The sequence below is a fragment of the Rhipicephalus microplus genome, chromosome 6 (assembly GCF_043290135.1).
Source record: "Rhipicephalus microplus isolate Deutch F79 chromosome 6, USDA_Rmic, whole genome shotgun sequence".
NCBI classification, from domain to species: Eukaryota; Metazoa; Arthropoda; class Arachnida; order Ixodida; family Ixodidae; genus Rhipicephalus; species Rhipicephalus microplus.
In genome coordinates, this window is record NC_134705.1 from 98,143,739 (window position 1) to 98,170,557 (window position 26,819).

A 26,819-nucleotide genomic window follows, 5' to 3' on the forward strand; every position below is an offset into this window, starting at 1 on the left:
CGTCATAGTGACTTCATGATGACGTCAACAATTGTGGTGAACTGTGACGTAATTGTGACGCGTATAATGACGTTATCTCATGACTTTTACTGCATCACCCGTGTTGAAGCCGACAGTTTTCGCGTTCGAGGCCACCTAAATGCTCGTTCACACGTGCGTCTTGCTGCAATCGCACAGCCAAGTTAGTCGCAAAGCGACAAGCGTCCAATTCCAGCTTTGGGAGATTCCTTCTGAAGGCGAAAGCCTTACATGTGTCGTCAAAATGGAAATCTGGCCGTCACTGGCAACCATCCCATGAAGTCGGTGATGCGATACATCATCAGGTCAATGCCGCACCATATGACCTTATCAAGATGCCACAAGTAGCGAAAATGTGAGACGCCATCGGGACGTAGCACCACACAATGGCGCTGTAGCACTGTCCTTTGAGCGGCAAAAAGAGCTAGAAAGCGCGCGAAAATGAAGACTACGCTCGGCAGTTGTGTGTGAAGCTACGGTTTGTGTCCCATGTTCCATAATAAACTGAGAACAAAAAATACGGCTTTCGTCTCCAAGTCATCATAGGTGAATATTTGAGGGTGCCTTTGAGCTTTGGGACACAGTAACACCTAAGCCATAGGCATTTTTACATGTCTTATCTGTGTTTGTTATAACCATCATATGTAGTAAACAATGCAATCTAGTAACAAAAGTAACTGGAAACTTTGTGTCACCACTATGCTACCTCATTTTGATGTAGCAATTTTAATCGGTTTGTATTGTCCCCTTGGTAAAGTGATTCAATGGTGGGACTGAATTTCAAAAATGTTTTTCTTGTAGTAAAATATTTAAATAGTGGGACTGAATTTTAAATATATTTTTATGACTAAAACAATAACGACCTTGATCAAAGTATCTGTGGGCGAAATTTTCATGATTACCAATCGTATCTGTTTTTCTGTTTAGTTTATATAGGACAACTATACTTTTCTGTAGGCGCCTCGTCATAGGCCTAAGAAGTGTTTTTCCCAAGTTCTGGATTTCATTTTAGAGCCTAGGTGCCACATAGAGGCCAAACAAAAATGTTTAGAAGGACTACGTGTTATGGCGAGTTCTATCAAAGCGATTTTTAATTGATCTATAATTTTCTCGCCCCAAAAACGTCTCCGAAAACACGACAATTTACTGAACCCTAATTAACTACGCGCTAAACATGTAGCATAGAATATAAATTAACTATGATGAACTGACACGTTCCTGGGAAAACGCAAAAAAAACAAGTGTTGAAAAAATAAGCTAAAGAGTCAATAAAATAGTTGCGGAAGGGGTACCCTAACTCTATTTCAATTCCTTTCCGGAGAATTAGAACTTGCCGTATCTTCATATCTTCATTCCTTTCCTTTCCTCGGAACGAAAACAACTTGGCCCATTGTCTCTCCGAGAATGGCCAGGCAGTTACATTCCAATATAGCGAAGGCATTTACAATATAGGAAAGGCGTCTTGATAGGTTCATGGATTTAAGAATAAACTCCCAATGAAGCTGATGTAACCAAATGCATTAAGAATTGCAAAAGTACGCCAAACACATGATCAAGGTCGAGGGTTAGTAGTTTAGTGGCATATCTCGTGCAGTTTCGGGCAAAGGCACCCATATTTCTAGACGGAGGGGGGGGGGGGGGGGGAAGTATGGTGAAAAAAAAAAGAAGGGGGAGAAGTATGAAGGGAGATTATACTCAAGCTGGTATATGAAAGTTTGCTGTGAACATAAGCATAGCGCCAGAGCTAATACACGTTACATATTAGAGAGCAGCTTTTTCGAATATGCGTCCGAGTTGCCGCAGGCACCCGACGCAAAAACAAACAGAAGAGTGAATGGAAGGGGGGAGGCGGAGAGCGGGCAGCTGGTGCGCCCACCAAAGAAAAAAACTTGGCTGCCTATCCGCGTGTTTCACTGCAAATGTCGTCGAAAGACTACTCTTCCGTCTGGAGAGAGTCAATAAAACGTTTATTCGGTGTGCTCCTCGACGAAATTGGTGAACAGGCTTGTGCAGGCGCTGCTTGAGACATGAGTTCTATATGTCAGTAATCTTAGAAAATGAAATAATCTGTACATGACCTCCAATATTTATAGCGAGCATGCGGTGTGCGACATGTCGGAGGCCATAATTTGTAGCTGCATCTTGTCGTTTTAGCAAAGCGTAGGAAACACACGCATTTTCGTGCGTGGCGTCGCATTGTCGCTGCAGCGTAATAAATACTACGCTCTCTAAAATCACGTATCTATGTATTTACTAGCATAAAGAAACATATTGCGAAATATTGATTGTTGCTATTGCACCTCAGATATGCGTAATATTTGCTCTTCCATCGTGAATGTGCACAGGTATCAGCGCAAACACCCCAAGAAGATCGGTGGGCGTTGAGGAAGTGGTTGAACTTTAGCGTTGTACCTGAACCCTACTAGTCGAAAGACTGATATTCAGACAGAGCAAACTTTTCGCGTAGAAGTATCTTAAAAAAGACTATAGTTCATAAAAAAGTCAGAAGGCGTGTGTTATGATTGTAGTTCCCAACGACAGGTACTGACGGCTTAGAGCAGCATTTAAGCCAAAAATTGTGACAAACTTCGGAGCCACATAGCCTGTATAGGAGCGGAATTGCAGTAGGTGCCCTACTTGTAACTGTACCGTGCCTGTAATCGGCCAAATCGTTAAAAAATAGCGTTTTATTGTTCGATTCGAGGCTCTTAAGTACTAATGTTTGAAGTTTCAAAAACAGCGCGTAGACGCAAACTTGCTCTATTTTCGAAAAAATACGATTCCATTCCCATTCCCTTCAGTGCGAAAGGCCTTTAATTCCAGTCGCAATCTATCCACTAAGCGTTGTCCCCATTCCATTCTGGGGTCGCGAAGCTGTGGAGTGACTGCGGGGTCATTCCGATTCCGGAGTGGGGACTCGGCAACATTGGTCACCTTATAACGATTTTATTTTTCATAGGTCTGGTCTGCCTCGATTTCGTGAAGATTGAACGGTGCTCACGTGACCCAAGAATTTTTGTCACTGAGATGATTTGCATAAAATACTCTAGCAATAATGTTTACACATGTATATTTCACACACACTTTCGAGAGAAATTTTTTTTAATCGAGGGCCCCGATTCAAACAGTTCTCGTGGGATGACCCTCTATTGCAGTTCAATTGGGGATACTAAAGCTTTGCCTTTAGGAGTTGAACGTGATAGCGATATTCTGTTCTTAGTCCATACTTCAAGCGCTTAAGTGCATGAACTCTTTTCGAACTTGCTATGTGCATCCACTAGGTGGCCTTAAGGGAAAGGACACGGTAACGTGTGCGTTTTATGTAGTGGGTGACCGGCTTTAAACCACAGTCATCACGATAACCACTTGTTCTGACCCTCGATGACAGTGTACGCTTTTGCCACGCATTATTTATACAATTTTTCGTTGCATTGTAGAACATGCATACTACTTACTGTCAATGCGTTTGCAAGCAGAGGAAGTTATTTTCAATGTATTCACAAACAGATGCGTGAAAAATGTTAAATCATCATAACAGGTGCTAGTCATCGCGATAAAGATGTGCCACTTGGTGTCAACCAGATTTATTCAATCATGCCACTTGTGAAAGTCTGTTCCAAAATCCGAACACGCAGTTGGCCAAATTTTTCGCCAGTAATCAGTCTGCTGCGACATCTGGGAGCACCAGCACAAAACACAAGTGATGCATTTAATTGTGGTTGCGCTGATCAACAGGTGGCAAGACAATCTGCTAACTCTCGACAACTGGGCCAATGACGTGTCGATGCCTGAAGTCTAAGGGTAGTTTCACAACTCATCTGATTGCATATTTCTAGAGGTGTCAACGTGGGTGCAGACATGTCAGAAGGGGCTATAAAGTAGGAGCATGCTGGGAACTGTGACCACAGCATGGAGACGCGTTTTTACCTTGAACACAGCAGCAGCGGTCGTGAACATCCATGACGTGTCGATGCATGGAGTCTAAGGGTACTTTCGCAACACATATGACTGCATACCTCTATGTGTTAACGTGGGTGCACAAATGTCAAAAGGTGGTAGAAAGCAGGATCATGCTGGGAACAGCGACCACAGCATGGAGACGCATCTTCACCTTGAACACAGTAGGAGCAGTCGTGACCGTCCAGTTTTCCACGAGCTCGTGCGTGTTGTAGACATTGAGCACACCGTAATGGTGCACCCTGAGTGATGCCGTCGCGGCGGCCAGTTCATCCCTGATTTCCACCGTCTGAAACATGTCTAATCTGGCGTAACTGCGGGAGAAAAACAAAACAAACAGAAAAGTATCAGGCTAGAATCGGAATAGGCACTTGCCACCCCGTTCTGCATTTTTTTTTTCCGCTCGAAAGCGATTCAATAGATTCAATGGAAGACATAACCACAAATATTCACTGGCGCCCGTTTTTGCTCGTATACTAGTGCTCTCGAAACTATTTTTCCCGAAGACTATTGCCGACTTGAACTACTTACCAATATGTGCTTTTCAATCTGAAGACATTTAAAAACAAATAGAAGCTTTTTTTCTTTTAGTTTTGAAATATTTGTGAATATGACGTGTTGGCAGTGCCCGAGTGAATTATTTGTAGACTTTTGCTGCGCATGTCCATTGTTTCTCTGCCGTTGGCTAAGAGCTCTAAAAGTCGACTGATAATGGGCTGTTACAGTGTACAGCTTTCTATTTTTTTTTTTTTTTGTGGTTGCCCCACCTGCTTTGGCCTAAGTAACCTGCAAAACTTGCAAATAAATAAATAAATAAAGTTAAAATATGGTTCGTTGTTTCGTCATAGGAATAGGTGTAACAGCAAAATGAAACCTGTCGTAGTAATTTTAACTGTACATTTATAGAGCAGAACAAGATGACAAGTTGGGCCAGGTGGAATTACGTTCATGTTTGAAAATTTGGTTGAAAATCACCGAAAAGACACGGACAGAGGAGGCTGACACGTTGTGATTCTCCCAACTGGAGTTTTATCAATAACAAAAACGTTTTTTTGAAACGAAAACATGGTTCTTCGTGCATGTGCAACGCAGTAATTTGTGATACGAGCGCCTTTTTTTATATATAGCGCAACAATCGTGGCGAACTTCGGTGACTGAGTGAATCTATCTATCTAGCCACCTATGACTTTTCGCTCTCCTGGCCGTGTGAATAATGGTACCGATACCAAACATGGTATGGCATAACATGGCTGCATGACTAGTATAAGTGACTAGTCATAACATGAAAATCATGACATGTATGTCATGAATGTCATGATTTACATTTCATGGTCCTGCAGCTATAGCGGTGCGTTCGTTCACATGGCATGTTGCAAAACTAGTATGGTATGGCATGATGGCATGGTGAACACAAGTGACAGACCTTAACATGGAAATCGTGACATGCGCGTCATGTAACAACATGACTACATACCCCGCTTATGATGCGCTCGTGGCCCTTTCGCTAGCGTCACATATACCAAACTTGGTATTACAGTACGGGAATGGATGACAAAGGTACGTTGGTGCAAACATATTACAGCCATGAGGTGCGTTTCATGAAGCAACATGATAACATACCACGCTGATGATGCGCTCGCGGTTGTTTAGATAGCCGCAAATACACCAAATTTAGTATTATGTGACGTGAATGGACGACGAAGGCAAATGACATGTACAAACATGATGATCATGATATGCATGTCATATAAACATGACTACACGCTACACTCATAGCGCGCTCGTGGCCATTCCCTAGCTGAACATATACCAAATTCGGTATCACATGATGGTAACAGACGACGAAGGTAACTGACACGTTCAAACTTTATAATCATGGCATGCATTTCATCTAAAACAGAACTACAGGCTGCGCTTAAGGCACGCTTGTGTGGCCGTTTTACTAGCTCCAGATATACAAAATTTGTTATCAGGGGAAGTGAATAGACGACAAAGGTAAATACCACGTTCAAACATGATAATCATAACACGGAAGTCATGTGCGGCAGAATTTCGTTCACCTCGTAACTTAGTCCTGATATTAAAGTGACATATCAACATTCTTCATTCGTGCTTCCCATATCATCGATTACCACTGTACGTGGGATGTGACAATTATTTATTGCTACATGCTCAGTTGCACATGCACGAAGAACCGCGTATCCACTGTAAATACTTTTTCCTGATTATTAAAAAATTATGGACCATCTCGGCGAAGGAAAAAAAAAAACTGATAGGATGCGAAGCAGTAGTGGTGCGCACAGCGTTGACCCGGTATAAACGGGCGTTGACGCGGGTTCTGGAAGAATGGTTTGAAGCGAAACTCGGTGTAGCCTTTACACGCGTAAACGCTTATTTGAAACGCAGACACGGGAGGTGGGTTGGGTCTCCTGTAAGTTTCATCGCAGATAAACAAGCCAAAAGAGCATACATATTTAGTCGCACGTCCGCAACAGCCATACGGACGCAGCCTGCTAGCCATTTGCAATGACAGGCCACGTCCGTATGGCTGCTGCGAACGCGCAACTAAACCGTCTAGTGTTTCCACTCGACGTGCGATCGAGCATTGCGCGGGGTGCAGAAGGTGAAGGGAGAGAGTGAAGTGCATTGCAAGTGGGTGAAGGAGCCGGCAGCTGCAGCTGGCGAGAGAATGACGTCAACCTGCAGCTGCGACTGCACGTACTTGGCACCGCTTCAACAGCTGTGTGTGTGTGGGGGGGGGGGGGGAGGGGTTCAGCGTTACACAGGCTACTCAAAGAGCTGCTTCGCATCTAACAAAACTTCAATTGTGAGAGTCAGCACTGTCAGCCTCTTCTGTCCGTGTCTTTTCGCTGTGCTTCAACCCAATTTTGAAACATGATAGAGGAGAGCTTGTGAAATGTCTATTATCGCGCAGCGTGTATGAACCAACGCTGGCGCAGCTCCATCCTGGTGAATCACGTCTATGACCGAATGGGGCGGACTCATCTTAGACAATTTTTGTATTTATTTCTTCAGGGATCCTTATCATATTGCACATGCTTATGCAGTTTTTTTTCCGATTTCCAATGTGTAATTACTTTTCCTATAAGTATTCTTGTTCCTGAGATAACTGAAGTACACCCCCTATCGTTTAAGGACACCATAGAAAAAAAATGTGCGAAATAAAAGTGACATTTAAGATATGGCAGCATAGAATAATGACTAGACATAGAAAGTATGCAAGAGTTTTTTTTTTTGCGGTTTTTCTTGTTTTTTACAGTAAAATGAACTTACCTTTTTCTGAAGGAGTCAGGATTATGTTACAGTTTTAAAAAGTAATATTAAAAAGGGTCGTGCTCTAAATTCTGCTCCCATACTTGCATTATATGCACGTACAGATTTCTATTGCAAAATAAATATTGTTGTACCTGCCCAAGCTGCAAAGATATTGAGGCCGCCGAATTGAAAAGTCGTAAATTCACTTTTTTGAGAAAAATAGAAAGAAAAAACTGATAACACTCAGTTTCTTCAAAAAACACCAATCATGGTGGGCATGTTTTGCAATGCTCATAACGGCGCTTATAAATTGGTAGTACAGCTTCGGGTGCAGGTGTTGGCAAATTATGAAGAAGCCCCGATGAAGCTCACCACTTTGCGCAGGTTCTGCAGTGTGCTAGCACCAAGACTCTGAGCACTCAGAATGGCATGTGAAAATTTGTTGAGAGATAGAAAATACTTGCCGAAACCAAATGTGTCAAGTAAAAAACAATGAACTTTTTTGTCACTTTTGTCCGAGTGGTGCGATAGCCGGAGGAGTGTCGCTTATTCGACGCGGAACTTGACCATAAGGTTGCCTACCCGCGAAATGTTCAAGAGCTATTGAACGCCACAGCTGACACCTGTGTCGTGTGCCCCCTGTAGCCCGGCCGCGATTTTTTTCTCGGGGCGGCGAGATCACGCGAGATAGGCGGCGCGCGTTCGTGTATAGGGGCTGAGTCCGACGCTGACGCTCTTGCGATGATTGGGATATAGTTGCCAGCTAGCGGTCTTTTAAGGCGTCGCCTATTTCTTCACCTTCACCTATTTCTTCACACTTCACCTATTTGAAACGCACCGAATGAGACGAACTCGTAGCAATGACTCGTTGCATGACCTAATTACAGAAGCCGCGGTTATGATGTATTACTTCACATTACTTATACAAGACGACGACAACATCCCCTCACCAAGAGCGCTGCTAGAACAAAATGGTAGATATTAAATATGCGTTTGTAAATCCTCCAGAGAGCTTGAAAAAAAACAAAAACAAGTGACCAAGGCACCATGGACAGCATGTATGGCATCTGTTCACGGAGTGACAGGTCGTAGATTTGAATTCTTTTGACGGCATCTTCTCCTCTTTTTGCCACCCGATGACGCCATTTGCTTCACTGAAATACATCATTAAAGTCTTTGTGGGCCCCTTATAAAACACATTCGTGTTTAAAAAGTGCGGCTTCCTTCCCTTCGCGAAATCTGACAAAATGGTGAAGATAGTGCTCTTTTTTTCAAGTTCACTATCACCTATATTTGTGAGCCCCTCATTGTTTCCCCCTTTTTCACTGAGCTTCGCCCACATTGGCGCGGTGCTAGCACTTCCTGTTTTGCCGAGTTCAACTGTCGCCACGTCGCAAGACCCTGTGACCAGCGCTACCTCAATGGACGGGGAAGTCTCGACTCAGAACAACTGCTTTGTATAAGAAGAATTCTGGAGGCAACCCTTGTTCTCAACTTGGGTGTGTGGGGCACGGTGCTTTGGTGTATATTTTTAATTAACGTAGCGTTGAACGTGCTGCCGGAGCCGATTTCTGATGCCACAGAAAAAGGTGAGCGTGGATGGAGTACGCATTGCGAGGTTGCGCAACGATTCATGCTGTTCACAGACTTCCAATGCACTCATATACTTGTCATCAATTATTCCAACAGCTAATTCCGTGGAGGTTCCGTTAGGTTAAGTTATGCTCCGATATCATATGCACCCAATAGAACAGCGCTTGAATTGAACAGCGCTTGAACAGCGCTTGAACCCAAATGATTTTTCACACCCTTCATGACCGGAGGCATTCCGAGCTTTCTCTGTCTCATTTGTGATTGTTCTACTTCCTTTATCGACGCACACTTGCCCGAGCAACAACATTTTGGTGCGATGACGTCACCATCTCGCGTTTGACGTCACAGTGACGTTTTGATGATGTTGGTACGCCTTCAGGACGTGGGATGATGGTGCTGTCAATTTCGACGTTTGATAAGGCATCTAAGTGTTTTAACCGTAAAGGTGCCGTGCGACACTTTTGCAGCAATGTAGAAAATGTAGCAATGTAGAAATCGGTATTCCGGGCTGCCGAGAACACGCGAGCGAAATGTTATAGCACTGCAGCCGGCCCGCATATAGCAATTATTTCTCACAGTCAGCTAAAAATCATTCCTCGTCTTCTTTGAAACTATTTAGGCATCTCTAAGAAAGAAATGATGACGAGTTGGCGAAGGTCTGGTTATCATATGAGTGAGCAACCGTTGCCGCACATACTAGAAATTGAGTTGCGTAAAATGATTGAAAATGGCATGAGTAGTGTATAAAAAAAGCTAGGGGCTAAGGTTCATAATGTCTACGTTTAAGTCGCCAGCTAGTGTAAAAGTTTTGTGCTCGTGGCTGTTTTATGTTGCTCCGTACCGCTTAGGAGTGACATTCGTTCATTCTTAAACCTTTAATGTTTTGTCTCAAATACCGTACGTTACCGCAGCGTTTTCGAGCGTTGCGCCCATATAATATAGCCGGGACAACAGACAAGCCTCGCCCCCAAAGTGTTCCGCCTAAAAAAAAAATAATAACGGCCACGATAAAATGACAGCTCCATATACCCACATTCACGGCGATTGGCTATCTTGAGTATTGCACTTGGGCTGCATAGCCTCCGGAGCCGCTGCGAGAGGCCGCTACGTGCCCGCGCTCGCGATCACACCGAAAGTAAGACGCCCATTTGAAGAGGAAAAAAAAAAGAAGTTCTCACGGTCATAACATTTGCGTGACGTAGCGTTTGTCCGCATGCCATCCCTTGCCCCCCTCCTTACCTTTGGTGAGCTTCTGATACGCTCGTCGGGATGATTAAGAACCGAAAGCAATTGCAGCGTGCGACAAATCTCTGCAACACCTCTAGAATGTGACGAATTTTCAAAATGTTTGCGGTGAGTGTTTCGGAGGGCAATAATCTCCTTAAAGAAGCCATTCGATTTACTACTAAAAAAAGTACTGCAGGATCATCTTAAAATACCTGCACGTCCAACACGAACTGGCCGGCACGACTCTCTTATGCAGATGAACGGCAGACGCTTCGTGGTTATTTGGTGAGTGGAGGCCAGGTTGTAACTACCTTCTAGCACAATTTTCGAGCTCGCCTTGCTTGTGCGTCTAGAACGGCTTTCGCTCTTCCATAGTACAGTGCTAAGTATTCTGCTATCGGAGAGTAGTTGGTATAGTAGAGTCATTAAAGACATTTACTACAGTAGGGCCAATAAACCCATAAAGTCAAAGTAGAGTCCCATAGTACAACCATTAAACACATTTCCTGAACACTCCAGTAGCAACTTGCATGTGACTGCAAGCTTCTTGAGTATCGGCAACTCACCGGCTGTCGAAGGAGTAGCCACACGTGGTGTCCTTGTAGTCTTTGCAGACGTTCTTGAAAGCCGCGTAGCTGATGTCGTTGACGGACCCTACCAGGGTCCTGTTCATCACTCGCACGTGCGTGTATATCAGGATGTCGCATGTCTTGTCAGGCGGGAAGAGGGGAGATATCGCCGCCTGTGTCCCCACCGAGCACAGCAGAGGAGGAGGAGGCGTCGTTGTCGTTGTCGTCGTAGTCGTAGTAGTGGTTGTCGTCTTAGTTGCTGCGGAGCACGAACGAATATTTTGCAGTTTGCGTCAGATAAAATTTTGAAACTCAAGGGTTCCTCAACTATATATTTCCCTAAGATGACTAGAATGTGAAAGTCATCATTATTATTTTTAAGACGATAGTCTTTTTTCGGATATTTGGTTGGTTGGTTGCCAACAACTTTATTGGTAGTCCCGCAGAGTTTTCACCCACCGGGTCTTATGTGCCCCGCGTGGGAATGTCAAGGCCTTGTCTGACCGCCACCTTCACGGGCCTGCTGGACGGCCCAGAGTTGGTCGCGGAGGCTGGGGCTGCACCGGGCAGCAGCCCACCGCGGCGGAAGGATTCCGAATTTTGCACCTTGCGGATGTTTCATACAATCCCAGTTTGGATATTTTAACTCAAAAATTTTGGTCTGTATGTCTGTCTGTGTAGTGAGGCCTTTCAACGATTCCGCCACTTCACGAAAGTTCAAGCCCATGCTCAAAGCCCACCCATCTTCATCTGGTAGCTGCGTTCATATTTGTAAAGATTGTCAATCAAAACGCAAATACTACGCGTATTCGAGGCGCACCATCCATACGTCAATATTGGGTACTGTGTTTCTGCACTTAGAAAATGCAAAGATACGTAATGCTAAATACCACAGTGTTTATTACGCTGCGCTGAAATGCGACGCTATGAACGAAAAAGTGAGGTTTCCTAACTGTATACGGTACCAATGTATACATTTACTATAGCTAAAACGACAAAGTGCTGCCGCCTACCAGTAGCTCTTCGTTCTAAATAACGTCCGTTTCTTCACATTACCCACAGATGCTGCCATATCATATGCAGCGCTCACCTATCTTTTCATGCGGAACGTCAAATAAACGATTTTATCCCGCTCTCCAGACGGCAGACTATCGTCTTAGGACGTTCTTCGCAGAGCAACACGCACATACGCCGCCATTTTTCCCTTCGCTGTCGTTGTACTAGTATTCACCCTCACCCTTTCGCAAAATTCTGCACTTAAATGATCAGCCTCCGTGATCGGCGTACTTTTAACCAAGCGTTGATGTCACTTGATGACATCACCACGTGACATCGCTACAACATGACGTGAGTGGGCGTAATCATGGCGTTATGAGACCACGATCCCGTCGAATGTTAACGTCATCATGTGATGCTGACTTTTTTGCATCATTAACGTTGACACTCCCCCCCGACAGCATATCTTCACATTCCGTCAGGCATATAGGACATTCGTCTTGATAAAGATATTTTTTTAAAGGCGGGATTACCGCAGAGAATAGACTTGGTGTGCTAGTTAAATGAGGAAGTTTAGAGTGCGCTTTGCTCCACGCTTGCGGTATTTCAAACCGAAAATTTTCTCACTTTCGTCGTAGGCGTCCTGTATGAACCGCGTGTCCGAAAAAGGCACATTTTGGCACACGCTGTTTTGTCTTGGGTGTGCCTTTTTTTTGTACGCGTCCTTAGTTAGCGCTATCATCCATTATCGCCCTGTATGTTACATCTGGCAACGTACCCAGTTAACGCTATCGCCACGTCTCTTCACCTTGCAAAGTTGATCCATGCCAAATAACTTCCAAAACTAAAAACTTACATGAAAATATTGAAAGTAGGACGGACACTGATCTCAAAGTTGATCCAGACACGATATCACGGAAACTACGAGAAGGAAAGAGTGTTCATGTGTCTTGAGTATTTCCGTCGCACTGTTTTCATGAGCACGATAATGATGTCTGAAGATTTATGTCGCGAAACCACGACGCGATTATGAGAGACGCCGTAGTGGACGGCGGCGAAAATTTTGACTGTATGACGTTCTTGAACTTGTATTGAAATGCAACCATTGCGGCAGGGATTGGGTTGGCATGATAGCATCATTACCGCTGCTCCACGGAGGGTCCACACAATAACTAAATTAGAGACAACCATATTTGGTCACATCGAATGGTAAGCTGATCAAACCTACAACTTATTGGCTATCAGCTTGCAAAAAAAAAAGGCCACTGTACTTTTGCTGCAATTCGTATAGCGCTGCATGACGAATGCGAAAAAATAGAAGTTTGCTGCCACAGCGCCAGCGGCAAAAGCAAGAAACGTGTCTGGCAATCGACCTGAACAATAACATCGGTGCTCTCAACAGTGGCGTAGTGAGGGTTAGCACACCAGGCAGTGATCTCCTACACCCACCCACCCCGAATTTCTTTCTCGCCATGGCATACAGAGCTAGAAAACTGATCAATTTAAGGGGTGCGCCTCCCCGCCCCCCTCGAAAAAATTTTTGTCTATGCTTCTTGCTATGGCTGGGCAAAGTGAACATGACAAATCTACTTGTCTGGGAACCTATCGGCGCCATCTATACAAGCCCCTTATCTGCAGTCATTTCAAGACAGACGCGGAAAAAGAGACCTGTAGTGACTGGTAAGATGCTGCTTTCTACGGCTCAAGAGGAGCAGTCCAGTGAGGAGAACTAGCATTAGACTTGGTCGAAGTTCAATTAGCTAAAGTAGCGAGAGAAAAGTCAATCTAGAAATTATTCTACTAATAGGGAGAATTTCCAGGGTGAATGTGAGAATAAAACCTTAATTTAGTTTGGAATCACTGCAACCTTCGCATGACAAGATTTTAGTTACTTACTTGGAGCCGGGGTGGGCGGAGGTGGAGTTGGTATTATGATGTGTATCGGGGGCGCCGGGCGAGGTTGTGGTGGTGGAGGAACAACCTGAATAAAAGTGCATAATTGAGTTTATTTTACGCGACACGAACGTCCTGATAGGGTCTCTAAAATCAAAGGTGCCATTGGGGCCTATCCAGCTCTCTTGAAACAACTTTTTCGGTAACATTTATGTATGTATGTATGTATGTATGTATGTATGTATGTATGTATGTATGTATGTATGTATGTATGTATGTATGTATGTATGTATGTATGTATGTATGTATGTATGTATGTATGAGTAGGAAAATGTATTGGTGCTGTGTAAATCATAAACAGTATTGCCGCAAGGACGAAGCATTTAACGCATGCAAGCAACAAGTGAGAACGGTGTATGAAGCGTGTAGATGACCCCCACGGATCCGATGTCCCGTAAGTGCAATTTGCAACTCCTAAATTCTCTCTACTTTGTGCAAATGAAGCCGTACACCTAAAGGACGACGTGTATACACGAATTCATGGTCGTTGACAGATTAGAGCGCCGTGGGCAGCGTAGTTACCGTAGTCACCACGGGAGGCCGCCACATTGTCGCACGCCTTCTCTCAATCACACTGAAATATCATTTTATAAGCTGCACGTTCGAAGAAAAAAAACCAGGAATGATCATTTTGTCACAGGAATCGTTATAATACCAACGTGTAACCTGTCTTTGCAGTAGTAGTGGGTTGTTGCACAATGTCTATTTTGGTTTGGCAGATATAGCATCCCCTAAAAGACCCGTGAACCAAATATGGAAATCTGGTTCAGGAGTCCTTAGTCCTGCTTGCGAGGACACCTCTGTCCTACTAATAGTGCCGGGCGTAGCCTAGAAGATATTTTAATTTGTTTTTGCGTGCTCTTCCGAGTATTCAGGTGTAATCGACATTTTCTGCGGTTTGACGTAGACCGGGACCACCCTTGTGACGTTACAGGGTCAACGCATGCGGCACGCGAGCAATGCACCGAGTGGCCTTTTGCTCGAGGACCATTGCTCGTCACCCTTCTCGCTCTGTTGTCGGACTGCTCTCAAGGTGGTTTTGAGTGCTTACGCCAGGAATGCTTTTCTTTTTAAATACGAAGCATTTTAAGTGAATTTCGACGACTTCGAGCATATCTATCTATCTATCTATCTATCTATCTATCTATCTAATTTATCCATCTATCTATCTATCTATCTATTTATCTATCTATCTATCTATCTATCTATCTATCTATCTGCCTACGACATTTAGATCTCCTGGCCGTTTCGATAATGGTAGCGATACGAAACTTGGTATGGCATAACGTGACTGCATGAAGAACATATTTGACTAGTCATAACATGAAAATCATGATATGTAATTCATAAATGTTACGATTTAAATTTCACAGTTTTGCAGCTCTTGTGGTGGTTTCGTTCACATAACATGATGCAAAACTGGTATGGTATGACATTATTGCATGGCGAACACAAGCCGCAGACCCTTACATGAAAATCATGACATGCGTGTCATGTAACAACATCACTACATGCCATGCTCATGATGTGCTCGCGACTGTTTCGACAGCGTCACATATACCAAATTTGGTATTACAGTACGTGAATGGATGACGAAGGTATCTTACTGGTGAAAACATGAAAATTATGAGATGTGTGTCATGTAACAACATGACTACATGCGACGCTCATGACGCGCTGGTGGCCGTTTCGCCAGCTTCGCATGTACCAAACCCGGCATTACGCGACGCGAATGGACGGCTTAGGTAAATGACACATCCAAACATGATAATAACGACATGCGTGTCATGTAACAACCTGACTACATGCCATGCTGATGATGCGCTCGCAGCCGTTTCAGCAGCCTCGCATATGTCAAATTCGGTATTACGTGACGCCAATGGATGACGAAGCTATGTTATTGACACAAGCATGATAATCAAATGATGCGTATCATGTGAGAACATGACTACATGCCACAGTCAAGGCACCAATACATTTCGACGTGACACGGTGCGCGTGCTCGCCGGCGTTCGTTTCGTCGCGTTACGGCAGCGTTGCCACGTCAGGCGCCGGTCCTGCCATATACTCGCAGACACGCGCCGCGCTGCGTTGCTTTGACACCTGCGAGTTTCAGCGCGTCCGGCATCTCTACGTCACGAAAAGAGGGAGACGCAGTGTTGTCTGGGTAACGCATCGGTGCGAAATGTAGCATGTCGCATGTCGTGGTGGTTACCGTCGGGCCGCGCCGACGGACGCTGGTCGCGGTGGTCCCGCCTTGCGTCAGACGATAGAGTGCTCGCTTTGTGATAACGTAGTGTCGCTGTGCCCAGCGTGCCCGCGCGTCAACGCTACATTGGAGTATATTGGGCCCTTATGATGCGCTCGCGGCCATTTTGCTAGATGAACGTATACCAATTTTGGTGTTACGTGACGTCAATGGATGACGAAATATATGATTTGTGCAAACACGATAATCCTGACACGCGTGTCATGTAAGAACATTACAACATACCACGCTGATAGCGTGCTCACGGCTATTTCTCTAGCTCCACATGTACTAAATTTGGTATCGCGTGACGTGAATAGATGAAAAAGCTAAACGACACATCAAAAGATGATAATCATGACGCGGAAGTGACGCACGGCATCATTTACCACCACCTTGTAACGTTGTGCTGATTTTAAAGTGGCATATCAACGTTTATCATTCGTGATTCGCATATAATCGATTCCCACTGTACGATCTGCCCTTTTTTTTCTGAGAGGTACACGCTCAAAGCACCCAAATTGTTTAATTCTTCACCGCACGCGGCTACCCCTATTTGAAAACAGCCTCAGGCGCTGCTCTGCTGTGGGTTGCTAGTTTCTTATGTTATTTGAGCGGGAGTTTCGAACTGACACTGCTAGTAATAATTATGCGATGCGTTAGAGAATTTACGATAACATTTCGGCATTACCGGACTCAAAGCTTCAAATTACTGTAAAAAAACTCCCAAGAAGACTTTCCCTGTCGGGGGTGCTTTAATGTCGATGCACCCGCGTAGACGCCTCGCGGTGCATCTCCGTCCCAATGATTAACGCCTGTAGACATAATTTACCATATGCGGTAGCTGAAGTTGTTAACATACACTTGGGCACCTAATATGGTGAATCCCACGCGACTGTCAAGCAAACTGTCGTAAAACGCGAAGATAAATGCGATGTGCGTCATGTGAGCCCTCTAACCCAGCCGTTATTTATTCCAAGGCGAGTGGGGAACGCGGTGAGACCATGGTGTTCGAAGTATCCAGGCGAGCATGAATGTTATGAACGAAGCTCGGGCTAAGCTCCTCTTCCCGTCTTCCCGCGCTGAAGCAGCGTTGTCTTATTAGGGATGGTCTTTTTCGGTATGCTTCAACGCAAAAGCTTTTCGTTAGTGTCTGTTCAGTGATTCAGCCACCAGGCGAAAGCTTAAACCAATGCTAAAAACTCACTCCTCTTCATCTAGTAACTGCGTTCATACTTGTGAAAATTTACTATCCAAAAGCAAATATGACGCATATTTGAGGCGCAACATCAATACGTAAGAAATAGGCAGTGTGTTTCTTCGCTCGCGAAATGCATATAGCCACGTAGTTCTAAACACTGCGGTGTATAATATTCTGCGCTGACAATGCGACGCTTTAAACGAAAAGCGGATGCTTTTTACGCTTCGTTGAAGCCAGCTACCAGTGGCTGTGCGTTGTAAAGAAACTTGCTTCTTCACATTACTCCCAGAGGGCACTATATACCATGAAGCGCCTCCTGACAAAAGATTTCAAAAAATTAATTTGAGCGCGAACACACGACACATTCACGCACACACACACCCAGGCATCAAACACGCACAGCGCACACTTCCAATTTGATTTATCATAGCACTGAAGCTTGAATATATACATGGGACACATGCGCGCAATAACATATCGCGTGAATAACGCGTGAATGTGTCGTGTGTTTGAGCTCAAATTAATTTTCTGAAATGCTATACCAACTAGCCCAACAACAATTTCTTTTACAAAACAAAAAGTTTTCGTCTTTTGACGTCTTTTGGAGCGACACACCCACATACGGGACCATTTTTGTTTCTTTTTACTGGAATCTCTTTCCCCCTCGCGATGTGCCATAGGTTGACCAAATTACGCTTCCACTAGAAACGCACCGAATAAGACCGTAGTAGCCAATACGCGTTGAGTGCACTAATCACCGAGTGCGAGATGCTCGGGAATTTGGCGAAATTTTTCAGTTTCGCATGCGGATATAAATTATTCACGCACACATGCATGCGCACGCACAAACAAACATAGTATCATTGACCCCTCACGATGAAAACGATTTCTGGCTAGTACTGTGTTTTGTAGGTTTTTGCCACTCTCTTTCAACGTCCACAGTCCTCATGTTCGAGTGTTACTTGCGTCAATAAACTCCGTTCAACCAAAACTAAATCAAGCCTGAACCCACCATTGGCGGAGGAGCACCGCCTTTGCCTCCTCTTGCCTCTGGAGATGGTTCTTCGCGGACATCAGTGTCTGAAAAGAAAAAGAGAACGAAAATTGGGGGACCCTTGAGCTTCACCTTTAAGAGTTGAACGCGATAGCCCAATTGACCATTTGCGGGAAAACCACTGCGCATGAGCAGTAACCGCACAGGTAGCGTTCCTGTACAGGCGTTTTGGTTTTGGTTGGAAAACATCAGCCTGGCGTTCCATCAATATGACCCGTAGTAACGGCGAACACTGCCGTTTTCACGCAAACACTGTACCTCACAGACGGTGCACAAGCCGTCCTCACTGAACCTATAGTTAATCGACAGACATTTCAAGGATCAACTTCAAGTGTATAACATAATGTTCTTCTTAAAAGAGCAGGCGTAATGAGCCTGGCGAACCGTCGAAGTAGCGGAGTGCAGGTATCACCTCACTTGGTTATTTCTCAGGCTGAAACGCGAGAAATTCTTGTTTTACACCGTGTATACAAACGTCAACAGAAGGTTTTTCTCCTTTACCTTCTTGTTTCAGTAACGGGTATGCGTTTTGGTCCTAAAGCAACGAAACAAGCGTTTTGTTTTCCAACCAAAAGCGAAGCTTTCCTGTTTACACGACAGGGGGCGCTCACTTTTTCGCAAATGGTCAATCCGGCCTCTAATGCACCCTTCAACCGCTAAGTGCATACTTAGTAATATGTTTTGTTACACACACACGCACACGTACACGCACACGTGCGCACGCACACACACGCACGCACACACACGCACGCACACACACACACACACACGCGCGCACGCACGCACGCACGCGCAGTAGATTTTACCAGAGCGCGCACGGGAATGGTACATACAGGTTTTTTATATAAAGCAAGTGTCGCATGGCCTCCAAGATACACGCCACATGCTCGCCATCTCGGAGGCCATAAAGAGTCTCACAATGGCTCACAAATGGCAGCACATTATCTAGCATTTGTTGTTTGCTTGATCAACGCCTCCGGAAACGCATGATAGGTTTTCCACAAGATGGTCATAGTTCTCAATTGTTAGAGCTGTTTGAAAGTTCTTGTGAATTTTTAGCAGCGATAGCTGCACTATCCCGGCCTCTTTCTACGTGGTTTAATGGCCTCCTAAACGCGCCTACAGATTGCCGAATGGGCTCGTTTTTTTTTTTCGTGACACCTGCCGAAGAAAATGCGTCGAGAAGACTTCTTCCACTACATGGCATTTATGTAGTGTTTTTTTTCTGAAGCAGCTGCAAGTAATATCGGGGCTTTGTGACACTGTTTCTGGACACGGACGCGTTCAGACGCAGCATGTCGTGCTACGTTGGAACGCTGCAATGGAAAATGACGAGTACCGTTTGATTCTGCCTAATCTTCCCAGTGGACGCTCTGTTTTAAACACGGTTTTTATGCATGGTGTAGTACAAGCAAGGGCTTTTCAAGTAGAATACTTCAGAGACACGTTGCACTACCTACGTCTGCTCCCTGAATGGGGCTTCCTGGGTGTCTACCAGATGAACCACGTTTGGGCAGTAACCTTCAAAAGCGACGAAGGGACCAAAAGGCTTCTTGCAAGCAGTGACGTTAAAGTGAAAGGCCGACATTGTGTCGTCATTGACCCGGCAAGTAAGGATCTCCACATCAAAGTCCACTGGCTTCGGTACAACACAGCTGATGAAGACGTGAGGGTGTCGTTTCTGCCCTATGGCCGTGTCACAGACATCACTCATGGGCGATGGCGTGTGATTGGCGTCACGGATAAAGGGTCAACAACGAGAACTGTTACTCTGACGCTTAAAAGTGGCATCACCATCGATGATATTCCCCATCAATTGCGAGTTGCTGATGAACAAGCCCTCGTGGTCGTCCCGGGTAGAACTCAACTGTGTCTGTGATGTTGAAATACTGGCCATATGAGCCGAGATTGTCGTGTACTATGGTGCGGACAGTGCTGACGCTATGGTCACGAGGGCGCGGTCTGCGCTCGAACCTACGCCAGTGTTAGGGCACCTGCCGGGATAGCGGTGAGTGAAGACACTGTGGAGCTCATGATGGACGAGGCCGATGCAGAGGAGGATGCTAACAGCACGCCTAGGCCTGCAAGCACAGAAGACATGGAGGGACGCACAGCTAACGTCTCCCTTACTTCCGAAGCAGAATAATAGCGTATGGTGATGGACATTGCGGAAACCTCTGCGCTAGTGACAGCGACGCCGCCATCAGAAGCAAGTAAGGTAATTGAGAACGTGAACGGAGAGAATTTGCAAGTGGGTGAATTGATGATGGAAGCTTGCAGCGGCACAACAGGCAAACGGTCACGGCAGGACATGGGAGATAACAGTGTTGCAGGAGACACTGGCGTCGAAGAGCCACCATCTAATCATCGCCACAGCGTCGATCGGCATTGCGCCCGCGGCCTACTATCCCGCCGGACAGGCGTCCGGCTGCGTGGTCGCCTTCGTAGCATCGCGGGCGCGTCTACGGACGAGGAACGAGGCGTGCGGCTGGTAGGCTCAGCTGCACTGAGTGGTAAAGGTGAGCATAACACTCTCATTCTCAGTCGACCGCATACCATGGCTACGCAAAACTTTTTCCGTTTTGATTCACTTAACGTGCTGGGTCTCGCTGGCAGAAAGAAACAGAATCAACTGCATTGAGTAGTTGTAGAGCGAGATCTTGACGTTATAGCTGTACAGGAAACCAGAGTTTAAGGTGAACAAAAGACCGGGAGCATGGTGCAGCCTTTGAGTTCACGGTTCAGTGTTTTTATAAGTCATGCCATTGGTTTCTCAGCCGGTTGGGCTTGATATGTCCACCAGATACAGGGGATGGTCATTGAATCTGTTACATCTAGTTTATGGCGGAGCTTAGTAGTATGTGATTTCAAGCACTTTTTTCTAAATGACGCGTAATTACTGTGTATGCCCAATGTGCAATCCAAAAGATGTGATTTTTTCCAATCCCTAGATGGATATTGCGATACTGACAGGCAGGTTGTAATATAGGGAGACTAACTGTGTGCTTTCTGCACATGACAAGACCAGCAGTGCACCATATAGGAATCCCAGTACGGCAGCCCTTAGCAATATTATAGAACGATATATCCTTGAAGATGTGGCGCAATGTCTGTATACGGGGCAAAGCATTCATTTTACGCACTTTCAGAATTCTAGTCATGCTCATCTTGACAGAGCTTATGTAACAGTGAGTATAATACCAATGTGTTACAAATACGTAGTCGAACCAGTCTTTTTCTACGGGTCACCGCCTAATCAGCTTCAATATTCGCTGTGGTGGCGCTAGAAAATGTAAGTTTTCCTGGGACCTTTGGAAGCTGAACTCACAGCTACTGTAGGACTACATTTTTGAAGAAAACTAGACATGCCAGCAAAATTAACAAAAGCAGCGAAACAACGATAGGTGCTTAGTGGGAATATTTTAAAAGTGATAATAAGATGGTGGCAATGTAAAGAGCCTGCACAATTAAGTGAGAGAAGAGAAAGGAGAAAGAATTCCTATAACAATTTTACTGCATTGTTAGAGGAAGACGCAAAATCACCAGGAACATTCACGGAAGATATTCGCAAGGCTAGGCGTAAGCTGGAAGTTTTTGACATTGAGCGTTACAGGGGGGCTTTGATTCGAGCTCGCGCTGAAAAGCTGTTGGTTCGTGAAGCACCAACAAAACCGTCACTGGTTGAAGAGAAGAGAGATACCCGCAAAAATACCATAGTGAAAATACATCACAATGACGCCGTTTACACAGACAATAAGGGAATAGGAAACGTTTTTTTTTCAACTACTATTGATATCTGTTTAAGCGATCGGAGGTTGACATAGGAATGTTCAAGAAATTCTCACCTTTGATGTCAAAAGTGCCTGAAAGTGTTGTTGTAGGGTTGGACCTGCCTATTTCCACACCAGACATGTGGAATCAAAGGACGCACAATTGTGACCAATATACATAGGGCCAGAGCTGTTCTGGAGTGCTGCGATGCGGCTGAGACATGTGTGGCAATGGTTCACTTGGGTTTAGAGAAAGCTTTTGATCCTGTGTCAAATGATGTTCTGATGAGTGTCTTGGATTTTGTAAACGTGGACTGTATTATCAAAAAGGGAGTGGCTATGGCATATAAGGGCTGTACAACGCAACTAATTGTTAATAAGTTGGCGGGGGCGCGCATTAACTTGCTACGCCCCGTGCGTCAGGGCTGCCCCCTTTCGCCATTGTTGTTTAGTTTGTTTTTAGAGCCTTTCTGTGTGAGTGTGATGAACAGCAGTGCCATTCGTGGATTCAAACTGCATGAGAATAAAGTGTGATTACTTGCATATGCCGATTATGTGGCAGTTTTCTGTTCAGATCGCGACAGTGTTCATGAAGTAGTCCATATTGCGAAACAGTTTTGTACGGCCAGTGGGAGTTCGGTAGACTGGGAAAAATGCTTGGGATATTGACATGGGGATCGGCCTTCCACTCCACGTGTTTTCGCTAACATACCATGGGTGAATCAGCCTGCGAAATATTTGGGTGTACCACTAGAATTTTATCATGACAGTGAGCCGTACTGGTGGCGGCAAGCCACTGACGTGCGTGTAAAAGTGGATAATGTTAAAGGATGGGACTTTTCGATTTTCACGTGGGCCACCGTATGTAATATTTTCTTTGTCTCTAAACTTTGGTACACATTGCAGGTTTTGCATTGCTTGCGTATTGTTGAAAAAACAGGTCACTGACCAATGTCAAACAAAACAATGACGTTTCGGGACCCGTACGGGTCCCTTGTTCACAATCTGCTGTTCACTATATTGCTTGCGTATGAATGTGCAGAAGCTGTAACGTGTGTTTGCAGTATTTATAGGGTGATCAGTGTGGGAACAGTGTAGTCGCACTAACCTTTTTCGTCGTGTTCTGTTCCGTGGTCTCAGTCTGTCACATTTGTCTTAAGACAGATCGTTCGTCGTTTTATGTTTCTGCGAGACACAAGAGACCCGTTTCTACGTTCAGTTATTCAGGTGAGGCTTAGAAGAGTTTTACCTTCACTCGTTGTCACCATGGTGTATGCAATTTTTATTGGCATGGTTCTCCAGCGAATATCTAGCGGGAGTAAAACTAAAAAGGTTGCATAGAGACCTTCTCGACATTGTTTTACTGGTATCACTTTACAGGAGTTTGTATTCTGCTGGACGTGGCGAAAATTTACTGACCCGAGTAAAAAAAATGGCTGTCCCATCTAGTTAAAAATACCTTTTCTTTAGGCTTCATTCAGGAACTCTAGAAGTTAGAACATGGATGCAAGAAAGGGGACTCTTTGTGCCGTGGGGAACGCACTGTTTTCTCTGTCGTACATGCCTTTCTGAATTGTTGGGAAGGGGCATTCTTCTGGGACATTCTGCAAATAACTATTAAAAAAGATTTACCAATTGATGCCTACGGGATAAGTTTTTTAGCTGTCAATAAAGAAGATGATAGAGCCCCTTATGATACTCGGCCCTATGTTGCTCGGCCTTTACAGTATTTGGAATAAGTAGATGGCAGTCCGCCATGCTGACATCAATGCACTGCCCATTCACGAATATTTCCGCCAAAAGATCCCAAAGTTTCTTGAAGATTGTAAAGCTAAAGACCCAATTCCAGGGTGGCTCGAACATCTTGAGCCACTTATTCGTATAAAGGAATTCTAGTCACTATGTAAACATTCCGTTTGTTATGGCTGTATGTACTGTTTATGCACTGTATTGTTTGTATGATGGGCAAAAATAAGTATTAAAAAATAAAAAAATATATATCGTGGCTTTGTGGTAGGGCACCTGCTTGCCACACGAACGGTCCGAGTTCGATCCTCAATGGGACCAAAAATAGCATTCTTTATTTTATTTGTTTCTTTATCGATTTTTCGCTCATGGATGATTTTCGCTCACAACCAACGGTGCTGGCGCCGATGGCGGAATTTCTGTGACACGAGCTCTCTAACGCTATTGCGTTAAAAATTATAGACCATCTCCCCCGAAGTAACCCGGACGGACTGCGAAGCAGTAGCTGTGCGAGCGGCGTTGACCCGGTTGAAACGGGCGTCGACGCGTGTGCTGGAAGAATGTTTTGGAGCGAAGCTCGCTGTAGCGTTTACTCTGGTAGACGTTTGTTTGAAATGCAAAGACATGGAAGGTGGGTTTGGTTTCGTGTTTCATCGCAGATAAACAATCTCAAACAGTGTTTCTACACCACTCGCGGTCGAGTTTTTCAGGCGGTGGAGAAGGCAAAGTGAGAGAGGAGTGTGTTGCGAGTAGGCGGAGGAGCCGGCAGCTGCCAGAGCTGCGGCGAGCGTGCTGCGGGTAAGGAAAAAAGTTGCGTCAGCATCGCACCTGCAAAGGAAGCATGCAAGGGGAGCGTGACGGCAACGCGCAGATGCAGCGTGACCTACTTGGCACCGCTCCAACACCTGCGGCGAAGGGAATGCGTTGCAGTTCGTTCTTACAGACGAACGTACGTACGGCGTTCCACATATGAGTCAAACAGCTGCTTCGCATCTAAAAAAATTACATCATCTCCCGCTAAAAAGAACCATGTGTATAGGTGAAGCAGCTGGTCCTAACGCTTTCACTGGCGGTGGTGTTGACGATGGTGCTCGTCGTGGTGTTGCGCAGGAGAAAAACCTATAGATGTGCAACGCACGCAGTGATGGACCTGTGTTTTCTACCGGAGCATGCCAATCATTGCTAATGGTCAATAATAGACCTTAGCGAGTAGCCTGCTCATTTTCGCCACATTTGTCTCAGTGACTTTCCAAATATTTTAAATACATTTTTGCCTAATCTATACAATATAAAAACAGCGCTCACTTTAGGTGTGTTCCTTTTACTTGAAAAAAATTAATTTACCTAAAAAATTAAGTCTTCTCCTTCGGTGTTACAGAATAGTATTTGAAGTAACCGGAAGTTTCTTGGGAAGCAATACGTGCTTCTGCTATTGGAGTCTTGAAACCAAGCAAAAATACGACAGTGAATGGTTGTGCAGCACGAGCAGGCGGGTTTTTCAATCCAGAAACTCGCAAGCAGACGCTGCTTGCGTCGGTGTTACGAGGTGAGAGACGGTGAAGCATAGAAGAGTGGCAGCTGGTGAGTACGTGCATGCGAAATGGGGGTGTAAACACTGCTGGGAAGGATCCCCAGAGGAGAAAGAGGAATGAGTGAGTGTAAGCTAACAAGCAGACACGGCTTGCGTCGGCATTTCGAGGCCAGAGATGGGTGAGCATAGGTGAGAAGATAGAGGAAGGGGATGCGCATGTGCAGTGGATGTTTAGGCGCCACTGGGAGGGATGTATAGAGGAGAGAGAGGGGGAGAGCGAGCACAGGGAAGCAGACCGTCCTGCGTGGGTTGTGAGGTGTGAGAGGGAAGCGGAGGAGAGAGGGGGCCGGGCATGTATGCGCAGTAAGGTTAGTCATGCCGCAGACCGGACTGAGCTAGACCGTAAGATGACCTGCACCTAAAAACGAAGACAACCTCGTTCATCTGACATGCTTTGAGTTCTAAGGATTACAACTAACATGCAGAACGATTCTGCAACTTCCTTCCCCATTCGTACTGCTTCCATCCCCACCTATAAAAGTTACTGGAGTTAAACGAAACCATATGCAGCATATATGTACACTGGAAAATAAAACTGAATTGAAAAAAAAAAAACTAGGACGCTATACTACGACCATCAATCGCAAGGAATGCTCTTTCACGTGGTCATTGATTTTTACACAAGTAAGTACACATCACCACCACTTCAGGTTTCAATGTTATATTTTTTGTCTAGCTCTTTGGATACTAGAAAGCAACGTTTAAACCTGGAACTGAAGGTTCGGGCCTGAATCGACTAGAATCCTTATTAGAACAATCACTGAACATTCTATAACTCCATGTTTTGCCCATGAGATTGTTATAAAAAGTTAACGGAATTCAAATGTATTCCGTTAATACCCCGTAAAAATTTGGCGTATGTCAAAGTCATACGGCCTTATCGGAATAGCATCTACGGAACGTCTCAATAGCGACAAAGGCTTTACTACAATGACTCGGTGTGCATCACAAAAATGGAGTATTGTGTGTAGCATAGCGGACCCTTCACAATAACAGCAGAGTTGCAATGTGCTGCTCTACGCCGGCAATAAGCTGCCCACACGAAAACACTTTCATGAAGTATTTAACGGAGGTGTGTGTACGACAAGCACCACGTGGACATGCGCATAGACATATTTGCTGAGAGACAAAGGGAAAGGCATGAACAGTTCCTCTCTCTCCCGAAAGATGAAGTGAAACCGAATGGTGCTAACTATCATAGTCAATGCGACCAGCACAAAGACCGTAAGCCACAATATTCCGCAAGCGTCTGAACACGCTATACCTACAAGTCGCAGAATACGTTCTTTTCATTTATCTGTGCTGCCATCTGCCGTTTTGGTAGAGATTTGGTTTGCTAGAACAAATGCCTCCAAGCCCGGAACGTGTTTCGCGACTTTTATTAGGGAAAAGGGCACATGCGTCGTCGAAGAGCGCAAAAAAGAGGCGGATTCTTGAGGAAATCGTGAGCGTTGCCAAGCGTGGATAACGCGCTGGTCTTTGCCTTCTTCTTTGGCTTTGTTACAGTTACAAAGAGTCACGCTGTTGATGTGTTAGGATGCATATCCAACAGTTTAAGATCATTGCCGCAAGGCCAACCCTCGCGGAAGAGCCGGATGGGCCCCATAATGTCCAGCCCCT

General features: G+C 45.1%; 1 protein-coding gene across 1 annotated transcript in view; it reads right to left on the reverse strand.

Annotated features, from left to right (window-relative positions):
- LOC142765954 (uncharacterized) overlaps positions 1 to 11,320 on the reverse strand; it is a 19,975-nt gene extending 8,655 nt beyond the window's left edge. Inside the window, exons 1-2 of the mRNA XM_075867760.1 lie at positions 10,638 to 11,320; positions 4,130 to 4,289 (exon numbers count right to left, since the gene is read on the reverse strand). Coding sequence (XP_075723875.1) covers positions 4,130 to 4,289; positions 10,638 to 10,744 — 267 coding nt within the window. The 5' untranslated portion in view covers positions 10,745 to 11,320. The remainder of the gene's footprint in view (positions 1 to 4,129; positions 4,290 to 10,637) is intronic.
- Between the last annotated feature and the right edge of the window lie 15,499 nt (positions 11,321 to 26,819).